The 16130-nt window shown below is 40.3% G+C and overlaps 1 protein-coding gene across 1 annotated transcript in view; it reads left to right on the top strand.

Moving 5' to 3' along the window:
* Positions 1-14071, top strand: part of Il20ra (interleukin 20 receptor subunit alpha) — a 43391-nt gene extending 29320 nt beyond the window's left edge. The window contains exons 3-7 of the mRNA XM_015498690.2: positions 1020-1198; positions 2785-2960; positions 3713-3857; positions 7766-7905; positions 9814-14071. Coding sequence (XP_015354176.2) covers positions 1020-1198; positions 2785-2960; positions 3713-3857; positions 7766-7905; positions 9814-10608 — 1435 coding nt within the window. The 3' untranslated portion in view covers positions 10609-14071. The remainder of the gene's footprint in view (positions 1-1019; positions 1199-2784; positions 2961-3712; positions 3858-7765; positions 7906-9813) is intronic.
* Positions 14072-16130: the final 2059 nt, after the last annotated feature.

The following is a 16130-nucleotide window of genomic DNA, read 5'->3' as shown; positions in this document are numbered from 1 at the left end:
GAACTCGGGCGCCCCGCGCTCGGCGTTCGCTCCGATAGGCTCAGGTTCTTAGAAGCACCCAGGCGCAGAACCCTAGCAATCTGTTTGCAAGCCACAGGCGAATTGTAGCCTGGAATTACCTGATCTATGGCTGAATGAGTTGCGGTCAGTCGAAAACAGGGGACGTGACGTCAGTTTACCAAGATGGTGGCTGCTGGCCTCCTCTGTGGACTGACCGGTGTGTAGAACCGAGAAGGACCGCTTCCTTCCCCTGTCTGGAACCCAGAATTCAGCCCTGAGTACGGTGTTTGCGCGGCTGGCAGAAACTGCAGCGCTGTAACCCTGCGTCTCTATCCCAGCGCACACTGCAGACTTTCGCCGCGGGGCGATTTGCTGAATAAGCAGTTACCCTCCGTGCGACAAACCTCTCGCGTTTGAGTCCCCGTAGCCGATCCTCGTGCGATGGAAATCCTTCCTCCAGGTTCCGGAGCACCCCACTATTGCTGGAAATTCCTAACAAGATATCCTTTAGCCGTCCTGACTTGTCATACTCCCACACAGTGAAGCAGCACACGGGGGTAATGCACTCCCCTCGCCGCAATCTTCCTCATGGTAATTTTTCTTCCAAGAAAAAAAAAATGACTAACTTTTCTTAGAATAACCCATCAAACTGACCTCATCTACAGAGTGGACTAAAACCTTAGATAATAACTAGAAGAATTGATCACATAATATGTAAGTTTTACTGTAGGTGAAGAATAAAAATAAAATACATGCTTTCAAAATGTACTATCCACATTATAATTCACAGAAAAGAAAGGTGATTACAGAAACTCTGACTCATGTTCCTGACAGCTAATGAAACAATTGCCAGCAGCAAAAGTGGATTCTTTTTTATCTCAATGACAGGCACTTTTGTTTATCTGAAGAGAAGGTCTTCCATTCAATTTTATATAATGGCTGTTCTTTTTTTTTTTCCTTTTGTAATTGTAAAACATAGAGGGTACCTCATTATTAATTCATAGTTTCCCTCTTAGCAGATATGGGCAAAAGAAATGGCTGAATAAATCCGAATGTAGAAATATCAATAGAACCTACTGTGATCTTTCCGCTGAAACTTCTGACTATGAACACCAATATTATGCCAAAGTTAAGGCCATTTGGGAAACAAATTGTTCTAAATGGACTGAAACTGGACGATTCTATCCTTTTTTAGAAAGTAAGTAATGCAATCATTGGTCAAACATGCATTAATATCCCATTATTCTGCCCTCCTGGTTTGACTTCTCAGCCCCATAGACAATCTTACCACAGAGAAAAGGGCTCTGCTTGGTCCTATTCTGCCCCAGCAGGTTGAGTGACCAGGCCAAGGTACTTACCTTGCCAAACCAAAATTAAGGCAGGTGCTAATAATATTGAATTTGATTTTGTTTTTTCATTTGGTGGAAGCTATAAAATTTGAGAAACAACCAACAAATTTTTTATTTCTCTTTGAACCAGGGATTAAACTCAGGGGCACTCAACCACTGAGTCACTTCCCCAACACTCTTTAATATTTTATTTAGAGACAGGGTCTTCCTGAGTTGCTTAGTGCCTTGCCTTTACTGAGGCTGGCTTTGAATTCTCCATCCTCCTGCCTCAGATTCTTGAGCTGCTGGGATTACAGGCATGCACCACTGCGCCTGGCCAACAGATTCTTTTTAATGTTGTAAATTAATGCAATCAAGGAGATTGTCCTTTTTGTTCTGATCACTCAACTAAGTCTCTCCTTGTCATAAACTTGGTAGTGTGGTGATGTCACTTCAAGGTGTGACTCAGAATGAAGGCAACATCTTCTTGGTATTTGCTTTTATAGTTTGCTTTCTTGTGATCTGTGGCTGACTCAGCCGTGAAGAACTAACATGGGGCCACCATGATGAATCCTGCAAGGTCTCCAGAGGCTCCCAGAGCTGGTGCCATTCCCAGTGCTCTGCAAATCAGAGGTTGGCAAACTACAGCCCTCAGGCCAGATCCAGCTCCTTCTTTCTATTCTTCTCCCGGTGCTAAGAATGGTGCTTATATTTTTCAATAGTTTTTAAAAATCTAAAGAAATCCAGAAGACAGGATGAGGTAGCCCATACCTGGAATCCCAGTGACTTGGGAGGATGAGGCAGGAGGATTTCAAGTAGAAGGCCAGCCTCTGCAACTTAGCAAGGCCCTGTCTCAAAATAATAAATAAAAAGAACTCGGGATGTGGCTCAATGGTAGAGTATCCCTGGGCTCAACCCCCAGAACTGGGGAAAAAAATCAAAAGAAGAATATGTGTGACACAAACCATTTGCTTATGTAGTTATCTATGACTACTTTTGTGCTAGAGTAGAATTGTTGCAACAGAAGCCCATGGCCCACAGGGTCTTAAGTGTCCTTTCTGGACCTTTTTGATAAAAGTTCACTGATCTCTGAGATCATTCTAATTGTTATCTCTGATTTTTCCACTTATTGAATCATATTAATATTATTTATCACCATTTTTTAAGTCACAGCAATGTTACAAAAACTTTTGGTTCTATTTACCATTATCAAGTACTGTTTATCCCTATGCCTTGGAACTAAGTAAATACAGTGCCCCAAATTTGCTCTTTTAACTTTGTGTCAAGGTATATGAAATGACTGTTTCAAGATCTGGTGTACCTGGAGCTCTACTTAGCATGTTTTGTGGCATTTATAGTAGATATTTTAGGTCTTTGATGAAAGTAGGATTATATTATAGCTTTAATAATAAGGTGATTTTTTTTTTACATAATGCCCTCCCTACTCCCCTTTAAGCACAAATTGGCCCACCGGAGGTTACCCTGACCACTGACGAAAAGTCCATTTCTATTGTCCTGACGGCTCCAGAGAAGTGGAAGAGAAATCCAGAAGACAGAACAGTTACCATGCAACAAATATACTCCAATCTGAAGTACAACGTGTCCGTGTATAACACCAAATCAAAAAGAATGGTAAGCCTGAAATGGAATGGGGCACATACTCCACGTACCACTTTCTGTCACTCAAGTGGAACAAGCAGCTCTAATCCTTTCTCTCTGTGTGAGAATAAGGGAAACGCGCTCTTGAAGAGATGTCCCGGAGCCTAAAGCAGGAGGATCACAAGTTCAAAGCCAGCCTCAGCAATTTAACAAGGCCATAAGCAACTCTGAGATCTTGTCTCTAAATAAAATATAAAAAGGGCTGAGGATGTGGCTTAGTAGTTAAGCGCCCCTGGGTTCAATCCCCAGTACCAAAAAGAAAAAGATGTGTGATACGAGAGACAACTGAAGCTCATTTGTAGAAAATTTACAGAGCTGAACTAAGATGTTCCTCCTAGAAGCTCTATTAACAGTGCCTGATGCTATTGTTGGAGTATAGAGCAATTGTGTGCTTCCCTTGATGAAGAGCCTTTGCTTGCATGTCACCTGTCAGTCACTCTAAGGATTAAAAAAAAAAAAAAGTCAGCAAGAACACAGGACAGAGTTGAGTAAGAAATCCACAGCCCTATGTTATTACTTAGAATTGTTCCTAGAATTGGTCCATGCTTTGCTGAGCTATAAATAAATAAACAAACAAACGAATAAATAAATAAATAAAAGGATATTTTTAAATTCTTCCTGAAAAAGTAAAAACTTGTAGTGATACTCATGGGTCAAATGACAGCTCAGTCTTCTATTTCCTTCTGGAGTTGACTTTAACTGCTGTTTGCAATTCCCTGTCCTAGTGGTCCCAGTGTGTCACCAACCACACGCTGGTGCTCAGCTGGTTGGAGCCTAACACTCTATACTGTGTCCACGTGGAATCCTTTGTCCCAGGGCCCCCTCGCCACATGCGACCTTCTCAGAAGCAGTGTGTCAGTACTTTGGAAGGTAAGCTTCAAAAAAAAATCTCAGCTAATTTGAGGAAGGAAATCTGATAAGGCTAGAAGGAAGTATAGCAGTTTAAACAAGATTCTTTTTTAAAAAAACCTTTTTATTATTTTATTTTATATTTATTTATTTATTTATGTTTAGTTTATTTTATGTTCACTAATTCTAATACAAAATGAAATAAGGTTACATTTCACTTTGTCCTTTATTTAATTACTTTTTGTTCTAGAAAGGATTGATAGTGATTTAAAGTATATATACTAGAATAAGGTAATATAAATTAAAGGTAAACAAACCAAAAAGAAAAATGGGCAAGTTCATAGAAATTGATCCATGAAAGAAGCCAATCTAGAAAAGCAGTGTAAGAGGATCTTTATGGTTGCTACTAGTAATCTTTAAATTGTTTCCAAGTTTTTCAGCAGACCAGATAGAAAGAGACACATAACCAGTTGCACAATCACTATCCATGGGACTCCAATTAAACCAGTTGCTTAATAACAATCTAGTTTTTCCTGATACTAACATTGACTAGTTCTTCCAAAAAAATAAAAAATAAAACAGAGTATTTGGTAATGAATAAAAGAGCAGTTATCTTTCCTCTTCTACTGCTACTGTTAGACTAAAAAGCCTTTGAAACATCAAATCATAAACTCTTCCCAGCCTAGGGAAGGTAAGAGCCACCAAATAAAAACTCTGAGGGGAGACATGGGAAGAAGGGATGCATGCACAACTGTGGGCAAAATGGGACGGCTGACTGCTATTTTAAGCTCTTATGACTAAGATATTTATTAACTGGTTCCAGGTGATAATAATCATTAATCCTAACTAACAACTAGAAGACTTTGTTCTGCAAATTAATTGGAGATGATAAATTATCAGGTTTTCTTGATTTGAGTTTAGACAAGATGCTGACGAATCCATGCCTAAGAAAAGCAGGTTGAGGCAAAGACAGAAACTTCTATCACCTGAAATGAATTAAACTGCTTGCCAATGTTAAGGAATGTTGTCACCACCTCCAGGAGCTCTAAGCACAGGATCCAGGGTCCACTGCCAACAACCCTCCCTGGTCACACAGCTTCCTGCTTAGGAAATAACCTTAAGAATGTTCACACACATCCTTTTTCTTCTTTAAAGTCATAATCACTCTGATCAATAGAAGTTCAAGAGTCTTAGAAGTTCAACAGAAGTCTTCAAGAGCATCAGATAATTTTATTGCAAGAAACAAAGCACTGTCCTGAAAAATTCTTTAAAAACAGAATTGTTCTTGCTCTCCCTTGGGAATTCAAATTACAGGCTTCTCATGTTGTGCTCCAATACCACTTAGCTGCACGAGGGGATGGAATCAGCAAATCAGTAATTACTCCCCTGGTGTTAGAGTTGGCTTCTCTCTCTCCTTTGTCTCTTTCTCACATTTTCTGAGTGGGTCTGCTGAGGAGCTCTGGTTGAAGGCATTTGCTCCTATTAGTAGATTTGGTGTTCTGAGCATGGCATTTCTTTAATCTTTCTGCTCCCAGGTTGACAGGAGCATCACCTCAAACCTGAATAAATCCTAAAGCTGCATGGAATGCCTCTTTATGCATAATTCTTCACTTCTCCCTTCCAACAAACACACTTTGCCCAAAGCCTTGATTCTATTGCCAGCTATGAATAGGATTCCAGAGCCCCCACTTTCCTCTCCCCCTCCCTCTCATCATCCAAGATGAAACTGTCCTAAGGAAAAAGGGGGACTATTGTGAAGATATATGGAAATCCAGAGAAAAACATCATTGTTGAATTCCTGTATTTCTCATACCTTTTTCTTTACAATGAAGAGTCCCTTGCAATATTATAATTAAAACTAAAATGCCCAGCAAGCAAAGAGCAAAACAAAGCAGATTGAAGAAATCATTTTTGTATTTGGAAAAAGTGCTGTGTTTACTCACAGCTTGATCAGTGCCAAATGGTGGGAATGAATTTCCAGTGGAAATCATTTTACTCAGTTGGCAGAACCAACGCAACTAAAGCACAGATTAAATTAAACACTTCCCGGTGAGCAGATGGAGCCCACTTTCTCACCAGTGTAGAAAAAGGAATAAAATAATGGGGCATTTCTGATTCTGAACTTCCCCATCATCTCAACTGTTAAATCACTGGAGATAATTTTCCAAAGCACCACTTTCTTAAAAATCACTATTACCTCTTTGGGAGTAATTCTTTGAAAAATATTTCTGCTCTCCACAATCTCCCAATCCCTAAAATGCAGATGCAAGTGATCAGGTTCATTGAGGCACATGTGCTAGTGTACACAAGACCCTCAGTCATTGTTGTCATGACTCCTCTTAATTAGGACAGGCTCCATCAAGGACCTAGGGGTTGTATTAAGAAGATAGAGCTGACCTGCAGCCTAAAGCGGGAACCGGTGTTATTCGGACACATGTACCAACTGCATCACAGCCTTGGCATGTTACTGTGTGGGATCTGAAGATAAGCATGCTCTTCTGGAACTGGGCAGAGTAGAAGAGGCTGAGCTCCACCCCATACTGGACTTTTCCCACCAGCTATTGTTGAACACTCTCACTCTCCAAGACACATCTGTTTGCCATCTATAACTGGATAGTTAGCTGGACAGTTCCTTTGCTGCTTTCTCTTAGACCCAGGAATCAAAAGCATCCAACATTCTAGAATGTTAGACTAGAATGCTCCCGTGACACTCATACTGATTTTATTACTGTGTAAGGAATACTTCAGAACTTTTGCCATTTATGCTAAATTTGTGTCCTTTTTCTACATCTGTTTTAGTCAGAATTAAAAAAAAAACAATAGAATAGATAATAAAAGAAAAGAAAGAGAGAAAGAGATTGATATTGAGGAGTCAACTCATGCAATTATATATGCTGGCTAGTCTAAAATCTGTAGGGCAGGTGGCAGGCTAGAGACCCAGGGGAGAGCTGATGTGCTGTCTGTGTCCAAAGGCAGTCTGCTCACAGAATTCCCTCTTCTTCCAGGGTCATCAGGTTTGATTTGTTTTGTTTTGCTTGTTTTAACTAAGGGCTTCAACTGATTGGATGAGACCCATCCACATTATAAGGGATAATTTGTGCAAAATCTACCAATTAAAATGTTAATCTCATCTAAAAACTGCCTTCAGAGAAATATCTAGGATAATGTTTTGCCACATATCTGGGTACTATGGCCTAGCCACATTGATGCATAAAATAACCATCCCAACTTTCAACCCACAGTCTGATCAATGGTGGGCCAGGGCTGCGTTTCTTAAAGTTCTTTGCCAGTTTTTCATTCCTCTGAGACTTTTGCTCATCCTAAGCCTATAGCACTGAGAAGGAGTTGCTGCTATTCCCAGAGCTCCTGCTTGGCCACCTTCCCACACACACGTGCCCAAGCTCTGACCCTACCCAGAAAGTCTGACCTACCAAGTGCAAGATGGTTCTGTTAGACACCTACGTGGCCATGTCATACATTCATGTCCTCTACTGAATAAGTGGAAACGATTGAGCCAGATGAGTGGCATGGGAAAGTGGGATCTTTGCAAGAGTTTTGCCATGCGGTTTGAAGAGCTGTAAGTTACCTGCGGTAAGACACATTGCCCCACAAATGTGCAACCCAGCATAAATCTCAGAGCCAGATGTAAGGTGTTAGAGTGTCCACTAATGTCAATGTTAACATTTCCTTACTATAAAAATGTAATATGAGTCTAGATGATTCCTTCTGATCATTTATTGTTGGGAGATTGAGAATTCTGAGGCCCTTTGTATCATTTAGCTTGAGCTTCTTAATGTAGAGGTGAGAAAACTGAGTCTGTCCCTGAATGTAAATGATTTGCTCAAAGCATCTCAACGTGGCCTGTGTTTTCTCATCATATGAAATCACAACTATCCAATCCTTACCCACATCCTCTCTTTTATAAACAGATCCATCATCAGCATTGAAAGTTAAAATCATCTTCTGGTATGTTTTGCCCATATCTGTAATCGTGTTTCTTTTTTCTGTGATTGGCTACTCCATCTACCGATATATCCACGTTGGCAAAGAGAAGCACCCAGCAAATCTGGTGAGTGCTTGGCATACCATGCTCCAGGACAGAAATGGAAGCGCTAGTACAGATATAGTTCCTCCAAGGGCCGAATGGATTTGAAGTTAAAGAGTTTATGAGTTAAAAAGCACTTTTTATACTGGATTAGCTCATGAACATAACCAAAAATAAAGATTCCTTCACTTTGAAAAGATTTTATATTTAACGACTGGATTAGACAAAGTCCTTGGATGCACAGATAAAATTAAGTTATGATCCCAGTCCTCCTCGAGCTTCCAGTCTAATCAGGCTAGAATGTAATACATGAAGGTTAAGGTGAAATCAGGCCATGGAGACTCTGGAGGTACAGGGAGGCCCCCCCAACCCTCCATGTGGGGCCAATTCTCACGTCAGAGCTTGCGTATGCAGGGGAAGTTTGGACATTTACTGTAGGCAGAAGAGACAGCAGAGGAAAAGGGGGGAAGGGGCAGATGTGTGGGAGACCACGCCATATTGCTGAACCATAAGGTTCCTGATAAGGGGCTAGACTGAAGAGCTGGGGTCAGGCCTGGTAACGGGGAAATTGGGATGATATTCTAAAGAGCCTGAGCTCTAATCTGTTGGCAGAGAGAAATCACCACAGGGTTTTAAATTAAGAGTGTCATAGCCATCATTGTCTTTTAGATCTAACTGGATATTAGGATGACCTTAAAAGAAATAAGATTATAAAATAAGAAAAGCCACTAGGAGACTGGGACAATTGTCCAGGGAAGAAAAAAGTAAAAACAAAGAAAGTGGGACGTGGAGCTACTGATTAAAAGATGGAATGGAAAAACACTTAGGAGCAATATGGCCAGGTCTTGATCACTGAAGGCCAGGAGAAGCAAGCAGGAGCAAGAAGGAATAAGCCCGATGTCCCCAGACTGTCTGCAGAAAGGTCCCCAAGGCCTGAGCAGCATTTGTTTCACATTAGAACTTATTTCCTTGGGAATTAGTAAAAGATGTGTTCAAACGTATGTGTACACAGCAAGAATACCTGTTCCTGGTAGTTCCATTTGTAGACTTTTCTGCTATTCTGCTGGCATTTAGGTTTCAGAGTTATTTATTAAGGGAAGACCTTTCCTGGAAGGAAAATTCACAGGAGAATTGATGATGATTTTTTTTTTTGAATACTGAATATTTGTAAAAGAATGAGGCTGAAGGTCCTTTTTTCTAATGTTAAATGACATCATGTCTTGGGGTGATAATGAGAGTCATAACCTAACTTATCAACAACCGGTGCTTTCATAGGTAACAGATGCCTTCCACATATCCCACCAAAATTTTAATCTCAAATGACCGTCCCTGACACAATTTAGAAGTTCTCTAGCTACCATAAACTGGCAGGTCAATTTCCCTTTTTGGACTTATTCTACCATGATTCATGCATGGCGAGGAGGGAGGGACAGTGAGAAAAACCATTTCTACTCACATTCTTACATCCGTTCTACATCCAACATACCTTTCCACATGCCATGGCACCCTAGAAGACCCCCACTTATCAGCAAATACATGGCATACTATAAATACCAAAGCAATTATACAAACTCAATTTTTACCACTTTTAATGAGGCAGAGATTCTAATTTTGCAGAATTAAAAAGTTCAAGAAATTCATCAACTCACCTGCAATCCCTCAACCTGTTAGAGGAGGGGACAGCCACACCCTGTGCCTCAAATTGGGTAAACGCCTACCTGCAAATGACAGTTCCTTCCGTACATATTTTGTGTGTCTTGGGTCTCTTGGCTCCCAGAAAATGAGATTTTTCTGTATATTCTGAGCATAACTTCCCTGAGTTGGTGAGAGTAGGTTTTTCAAACTGATGACACTATAAATTCTAGTTAACAGCTGTTTTTAATGTTTCTTCTAAAGTGAAAAGGTGAAAATCATTCTCTTCTCTCTTTATAGATTTTGATTTATGGAAATGAATTTGACAAAAGTTTCTTTGTGCCTGCTGAAAAAATCATGATTAACTTTATCACCCTCAGTCTTTTGGATGATTCTAAAATTCCTCAGAAGGATATGAGTTTACTGGAGAGAAGTAGGGACGGATCCAACCTTAATGATGCTGAGTCCCTCGGGGACCCAGAGCCCCATCCAGAGGAAGTGGAGACCATACACCTAGGTTATGCTTCCCATTTGATGGAAAGTTTCTGTGACTCCGAGGAGAACACCAAAGGAACTTCTCTAACCCAGCAAGAGTCATCCCGCAGAACAATCGCCACAGGTAAAGCAGTTGTCGAATATGAGTATGACGTAACAACTGGCATCTGCAGGGGGCCTGAAGATGAAGAGCTCTGTGTGCAGGAATTGGTGTCCACACAAGGAAAATTAGTTGAGCAACAAACAGCTTTGGCCAACTTGGGCCCACAAATGTTACTGGGTTACTATACCCCTCGGCTCAGCGACTTGCTTCACCTGGAACTCCAGCAAACAGGCTCAGAAGAGGGGCTAGAGGAAGAGCCATCCACAACACTGGTGGATTGGGACCCTCAGACGGGCAGGCTGTGTATACCTTCATTATCTACCTTTGACCAGGACTCCCAGGGCTGTGAGCATCATGAGCCTGACCAACTCTCAGAGGAGGGCCTTTTGTCTAGACTCTATGAGAAACAGGCACCAGGCAAGCCACCAGAAGAGAATGAAAACTATCTCAAGCAATTTATGGAGGAATGGGGATTGTATGTACAAATGGAAAACTAACCCAAGACTTCCCTACCATGACTCAGTGCAAACAAACGAGGGACCCAACAATAAAGAACCTGGACTACAAGTAGTGTATTCAGATTCATCGGGGTCAGCAAGAACGAGTTATTTCTTCTTCCTGTTCTCCTTTGCACTTGTTTGGTCCTGACTCCTGTGGGTGTCTGGCTCACACATGTGGGTCTATTGCATGTGCCCCTGGGGTACAGGGACTGGCCACTGCTCTAGGCAGAGTGAGCATTCAGTGAATGTTTCCCATGTTGGGTGCAGAACTTATTCAGGAGGGTGCACTGAGGCCACTTTGTGTATTAGGTTCTAACAAGCATGCTTCTCCAGTTTTCTTCTGGGCATTTACCACGTGCATGTAATGCTATAAAGATAGTTCATAAAGGCCATTCATGTTACAATGCTACCTTTCTAGAACATTTTTATTTTGAGGATGAGATACTTGAAAAATATACAAAAAAAAAAATAGGTCAGTGGTACGTAAATTGGTCACATGTTAAAGACCAACCCACTCTTCATTCATAATAATCCAGGCTTAGAGGGAGTAATCCAGCACAAACCTCCATGATGTTACTTGCTTTTGTCTACCCTAAGAGGAGATACCCTAAGTTCTGGAACATGAACATAAATAATTATTCTTTTGTAACAGAAAAATGCCCCTTCAGTCATTCAGTAGGGGCTTTTTGTTGTCCCTCAAAACTAACCCAAACAAAATTGCCACATTTTATAATAGACTATTACATTTATTTCTGGAAATGTGTTGTTAAAAAGATATTTACATAATCTGTAAACCAGGGGGTCCCAGAAGCTGGAATACTATATTACTCTTTTATGTCAAGTATTTTCAAGTGCCTGGCAGACTCTTTGGAGTATATGTGAGTGAATATCCTCTGTCTGCATAATATTAAAATCAGTAAATAAACACAGGTCATAAGAAAAGATAATTTAATGAACTTGGAAAGGAGAGTTTGTTAACATTTGACATAATTTACTGTGGGAACTAAAATGTACCATGAAATAACACCTTCCTGGTTAAATTCCAGTAACTATCTCCATGTCCTTTTCCAATTGTTTAGACAATTCTACAGTCATACTGCATTAAAATGTGACAGAATTTATAAAGTGGAATCATATAAAATTATTGGTATTTAGTTGTTTGAGATCTGTGTAAACAGCAATTACATATGGCCTACCTTAATATATATTTGTTTTAATCATGAACTCATAATTCACTGATGCTGTTTCAGAAAAACAGATACTATCCATATTTCCTCATCATGTTTTTAACAAAGGCAGACAACACTGGTAGGAGAGATGGATTGGGGGGTCATGGTCTTGTGATTGTCCACAAATCCAAACAGTTTATGATCTAATGGTTTAATTTACAGCATAATTATATTAACCAGAGTGTTCTGTTCTAACTATATTTGTAGAAATGATTCTGTTGTTTTGAAGAGCAAAATTTCAACATGAACTATAAAAAAAGTTCAGGAGTGCAAGAGAATGAGTTGTTATTAAGGCAAAAAAAAATAATTGATAATAGTTTGGCTTGTTCATTTCATTGACAAAATATTTATTGAGCATCTACTATATCTTTCCATACCCTCATCTGTGAAATAAAAATAACAACCTCCTTTGAGTTGCTTTGAAAAGAGACTATAGAAGCCACTTACAGCAGTGCCTGACACATAAAGGTGCTCTGTAAGCGTTTGTTATCATCACTATTCACTGCCAGATCATACGCTTTGTACTGGAAAGAGAAGCCATTTAGACATAAGACTATTTTGATTCAAAAGCAGTCCTTGCCTCTCTTTATTTTTCTGACCTGACAGTACTATAGTATATTGCTTCCTGCTCTATGCCTTCAGATTCAAATCCCTCAGGGGTTAAACCACATTTTCTGGCTTTTGAAAAGGGAATCTAATTCTGAGTTGCCTTTCCATCTCTTGTCATTCTAGGCATGCCAGAAGTACTGAGCTTTTCTCTAATTTTGCTGCTTCAGTACTTTACAACATACATGTATACACAGGTGGTCCCTGGCTTAATGATGGTTCAACTTGATGATTTTTCAGCTTTTCCATGGTGCAAAAGCCATACACATTATGAAGAAACCTTACTTCAAATTTTGCATTTTAATCTTTTCCTGGGCTAGCAATATGGGTTATGATCCTCTCTGCATCAAGCCACAGCTGCGAGTCAGTTATGGGATCCCAGAGGCAACAAGGGACGCTGTGGTGGCCTGCCTCACTGTATGTGTAGGTTACCATGACATGGGTGAGTGTCCCCCAAAGTCCATACGTTAAAGCCTTGTTGTACAGGGTGGCACTGTTAGGAGGTAGGAGGTTCTTAGCTCATTGGGGATGTGCCCTGAAGGACCTGGCTTGTATTGGGAACGCTGGTCCCACATACACTCCCATCATGATGTACCATCCCTGCCAGAGACCCAAATCCACCCAATCTTGGGCTTAAGTCTCCAGAATTGTGAGCCAGAATAAACCTCTCTTTACTTCATAAGAAGCCTGTGTATTTTGTTATAGTGATATGAAGCTGACTGACACAATTTATTAAATGCATTTTTTACTTATATGTTCAATTTATAACAAGTGTATCAGAATATAACTCCATCATTAGTTGAGGCACATCTGTATGCTCAAACTCGAGTACATGATAGATATTTCTTGTGGGGAAGGGTTACATCTTCTCAGATGTAGACAGCTGTCATGCATCCTGTCTTCTGTGGCCAGACCTCTCCACTGCCTCTGGGACCTCATAAGATTCCATCTCTAGGCCTGAGGTTCAAGTGTAGCTGTGATATTGAAGTGTCAGTGACTTTGACAAGTCAAGTATACTCATCCTGCCTCTAGGCACCCCTCAATTCTAGAGCTTTACATGGTCCTTCCACATCAGATTGATTTTCCTTGTGACAACATGTCTTAGTGACTATTTCCATACCCTATAAATCCTAAACAACTAGGAAACAAAACTGAGTGTCATAAGGGTAGAAAGAAAGCAAAGTGAGCTTGTCACCTCAGGCTGTAAAATGAGAAAGATCTAGTGCCCTGGGCTGAGCTCAGCTCCAAAAAAAAAAATCAGTACAGCAAGGAAAAACTATTCGTACAGCCCAGAGCACAAGCCTGCCCAGGGTGATGAATCTAATGAGAACATTAAACAGAGGGCTTGATCATCATGGATGGGTGCACCTGGGTCATAAATCAAATTCCTTCTGGCCCACACATTACCACCCCTACATCTTGCAGATGAGTTTAGGCTAAATTAACCTAGAATTGTTTTTCTTGATTTTCTTTTTGTTCCCCACGTTGTATCAACCATAAATTTCCATCTACATTTTTTTTCAAAGATTGCTCAAAAACATGTGCCTATAGTTTTACAATAAATAATGCTATGGCTGTGGGTATTTTAATAGTAGTTTTTATTTTTTATTATTGAAGATGTATATTCTAGGGGCTGGGGATGTGGCTCAAGCATAGCGCGCTTGCCTGGCATGCGCGCAGCGCTGGGTTCGATCCTCAGCACCACATACAAATAAAGATGTTGTGTCCGCCAAAAACTAAAAAATAAATATTAACAAATTCATTCTCTCTCTCTCTCTTTAAAAAAAGATGTATATTCTATATTCTAAAATTTATATGTATAATATATGCATGTTATACACATGTTCGTTTATATGTTAGAATAACAAGAAATAAGTGGAGAAGAAAAGGAAAATTATCTATAATATTTCCAATTTTGTCTCTCCTGGGACATTTGGCAGTGTCTGGAGACATTTCTTTTTTTGTTATTGTTGCTGTTTTGTGTTGTTTTGTGAGACAAGATCTCACTATATTGCCTAGGCTAGTATCAAACTTGTGAGTTCAAGTGATCCCCTCACCCCAACCTCCCATGTAGTTGGGACTGCAGGTGCACCCCCCGAAACACAAGTCTTGGAGACATATTTTATTGTCATGGCTCAGGGGGAAAGTGTAGCTTCTAATGGGGAGAGGCTGAGAATGTTACTGAATATCATACAATATACAGAACAGCCCCTCTGCTCTGTGTGATCAAGAATTACGTGGCCTAAAATGTCAATAGTACCAAGGTGAATAAACCCTAGTTTAGAACTTTTCAGACACTTCTTGTTGCATTGCATATATTTTTCCATAAAAGGAGGATTATAATGAAATCTTTTATAACTTACTCCTTTCATTCAAAAATACTTAACAATCTTAACTCTAGATTAAAGTTTATAATGCACTAATCTTATTCAAACTTGAACTTCTGAAGCAGCACATTAGGAATGATTTTCTCTAAACATAATGCTCTTAGAATTTTTTTACTGAAACAGTGACCACACATTGGAGCTATTAAGACTCCTTTACAGATACTATAGGGATTCATCTTGACATGACCGTAGCCATCTTGAGTCATAACTGCTGTGATGGCCCTACTAGGTTTTCCCACATAGTTTTCCAGCATACTATAAATAAGCTAAAGCATTAGAGTGGTTGGAGCTTGGATGAAGTCACTTTCATCTCAACCACATTATAAGCCCCCTACTTCTGGTTCAAATTGTGGGGGTCCCCTGGTCTTGCTGCCACCTGGGACTTCATTTCTGTCCATAAGATGCCAATAAATTGCACTCTGAGCAACCCTGGATCTGTCTGCCTCTTCCTCCAGTTTCATTGTACCTTGGGGCCTGTGTTGTTCCAGAACAGATACTATGAGTCTGTTAAAGATAACTAAAGCTTGGGCTGGGGATATAGCTCAGTTGGTAGAGTGCTTACCTCGTATGCACAAGGCCCTGGGTTCATTGCCCAGCACCACAAAAAACTTTCAACAACATTATTTCCTGAAAATCACTACATGCAGGACTTCAGACCCTCATTGACAGAGGCTTTGCAGCCCAGTCCTGTTACCATTTCAGCAAGACCCATGTTTCTTCTGGCTCCTTGCCTGTGGCAGCTGCAAGATTTTAATCCTACTTTGCTAATTTTAATCTTTAACAAGTTTGCCAACTGGTTTTCATGCTAGTAGAGATGCCAGGTTAAGTTTGTTCCTGCATGGCTGCACACAATCTCCCTTTAGGGCGGGATGTGGGCTGGTATGTGATGTGACTTGGTAGCTTTATGTTAATGCTTGTGTTGGTGGATTGAGGTTCCTTCTGTCCCAAGGAACTGGATCTATGGCTTTTTGCTACATCTGGAAACATATGAGGCACTTTCTGCCTTACCCTGCCCAGCAAATTTCCTTTGATTTCTCAATCTGTCATTCTCTGGATTAAGTAGTACTTGGAGGCTTCCCACCAACCCAGAAGATGGACATATGGCCCATGTTTACATTTTCATGCTCTGGCCACAGAGACAGATGAACACTGATGGGGAAAACACCATCATCCATTTGTGTCCCTGGAACTGATTTCTATGGGACATAAAAATAAGACTCTGCTCTTACAGGTCTCATACAGTTAAAATAATTCACATATTATTCTTTCTTCTCATACAAGTACATTCTTCCCCATC

Source organism: Marmota marmota, unplaced genomic scaffold (assembly GCF_001458135.2).
Source record: "Marmota marmota marmota unplaced genomic scaffold, marMar, whole genome shotgun sequence".
NCBI lineage: Eukaryota > Metazoa > Chordata > Mammalia > Rodentia > Sciuridae > Marmota > Marmota marmota.
Note: the sequence above shows the minus strand (reverse complement) of the source record. Positions and strands in the feature narration are given on the sequence as shown.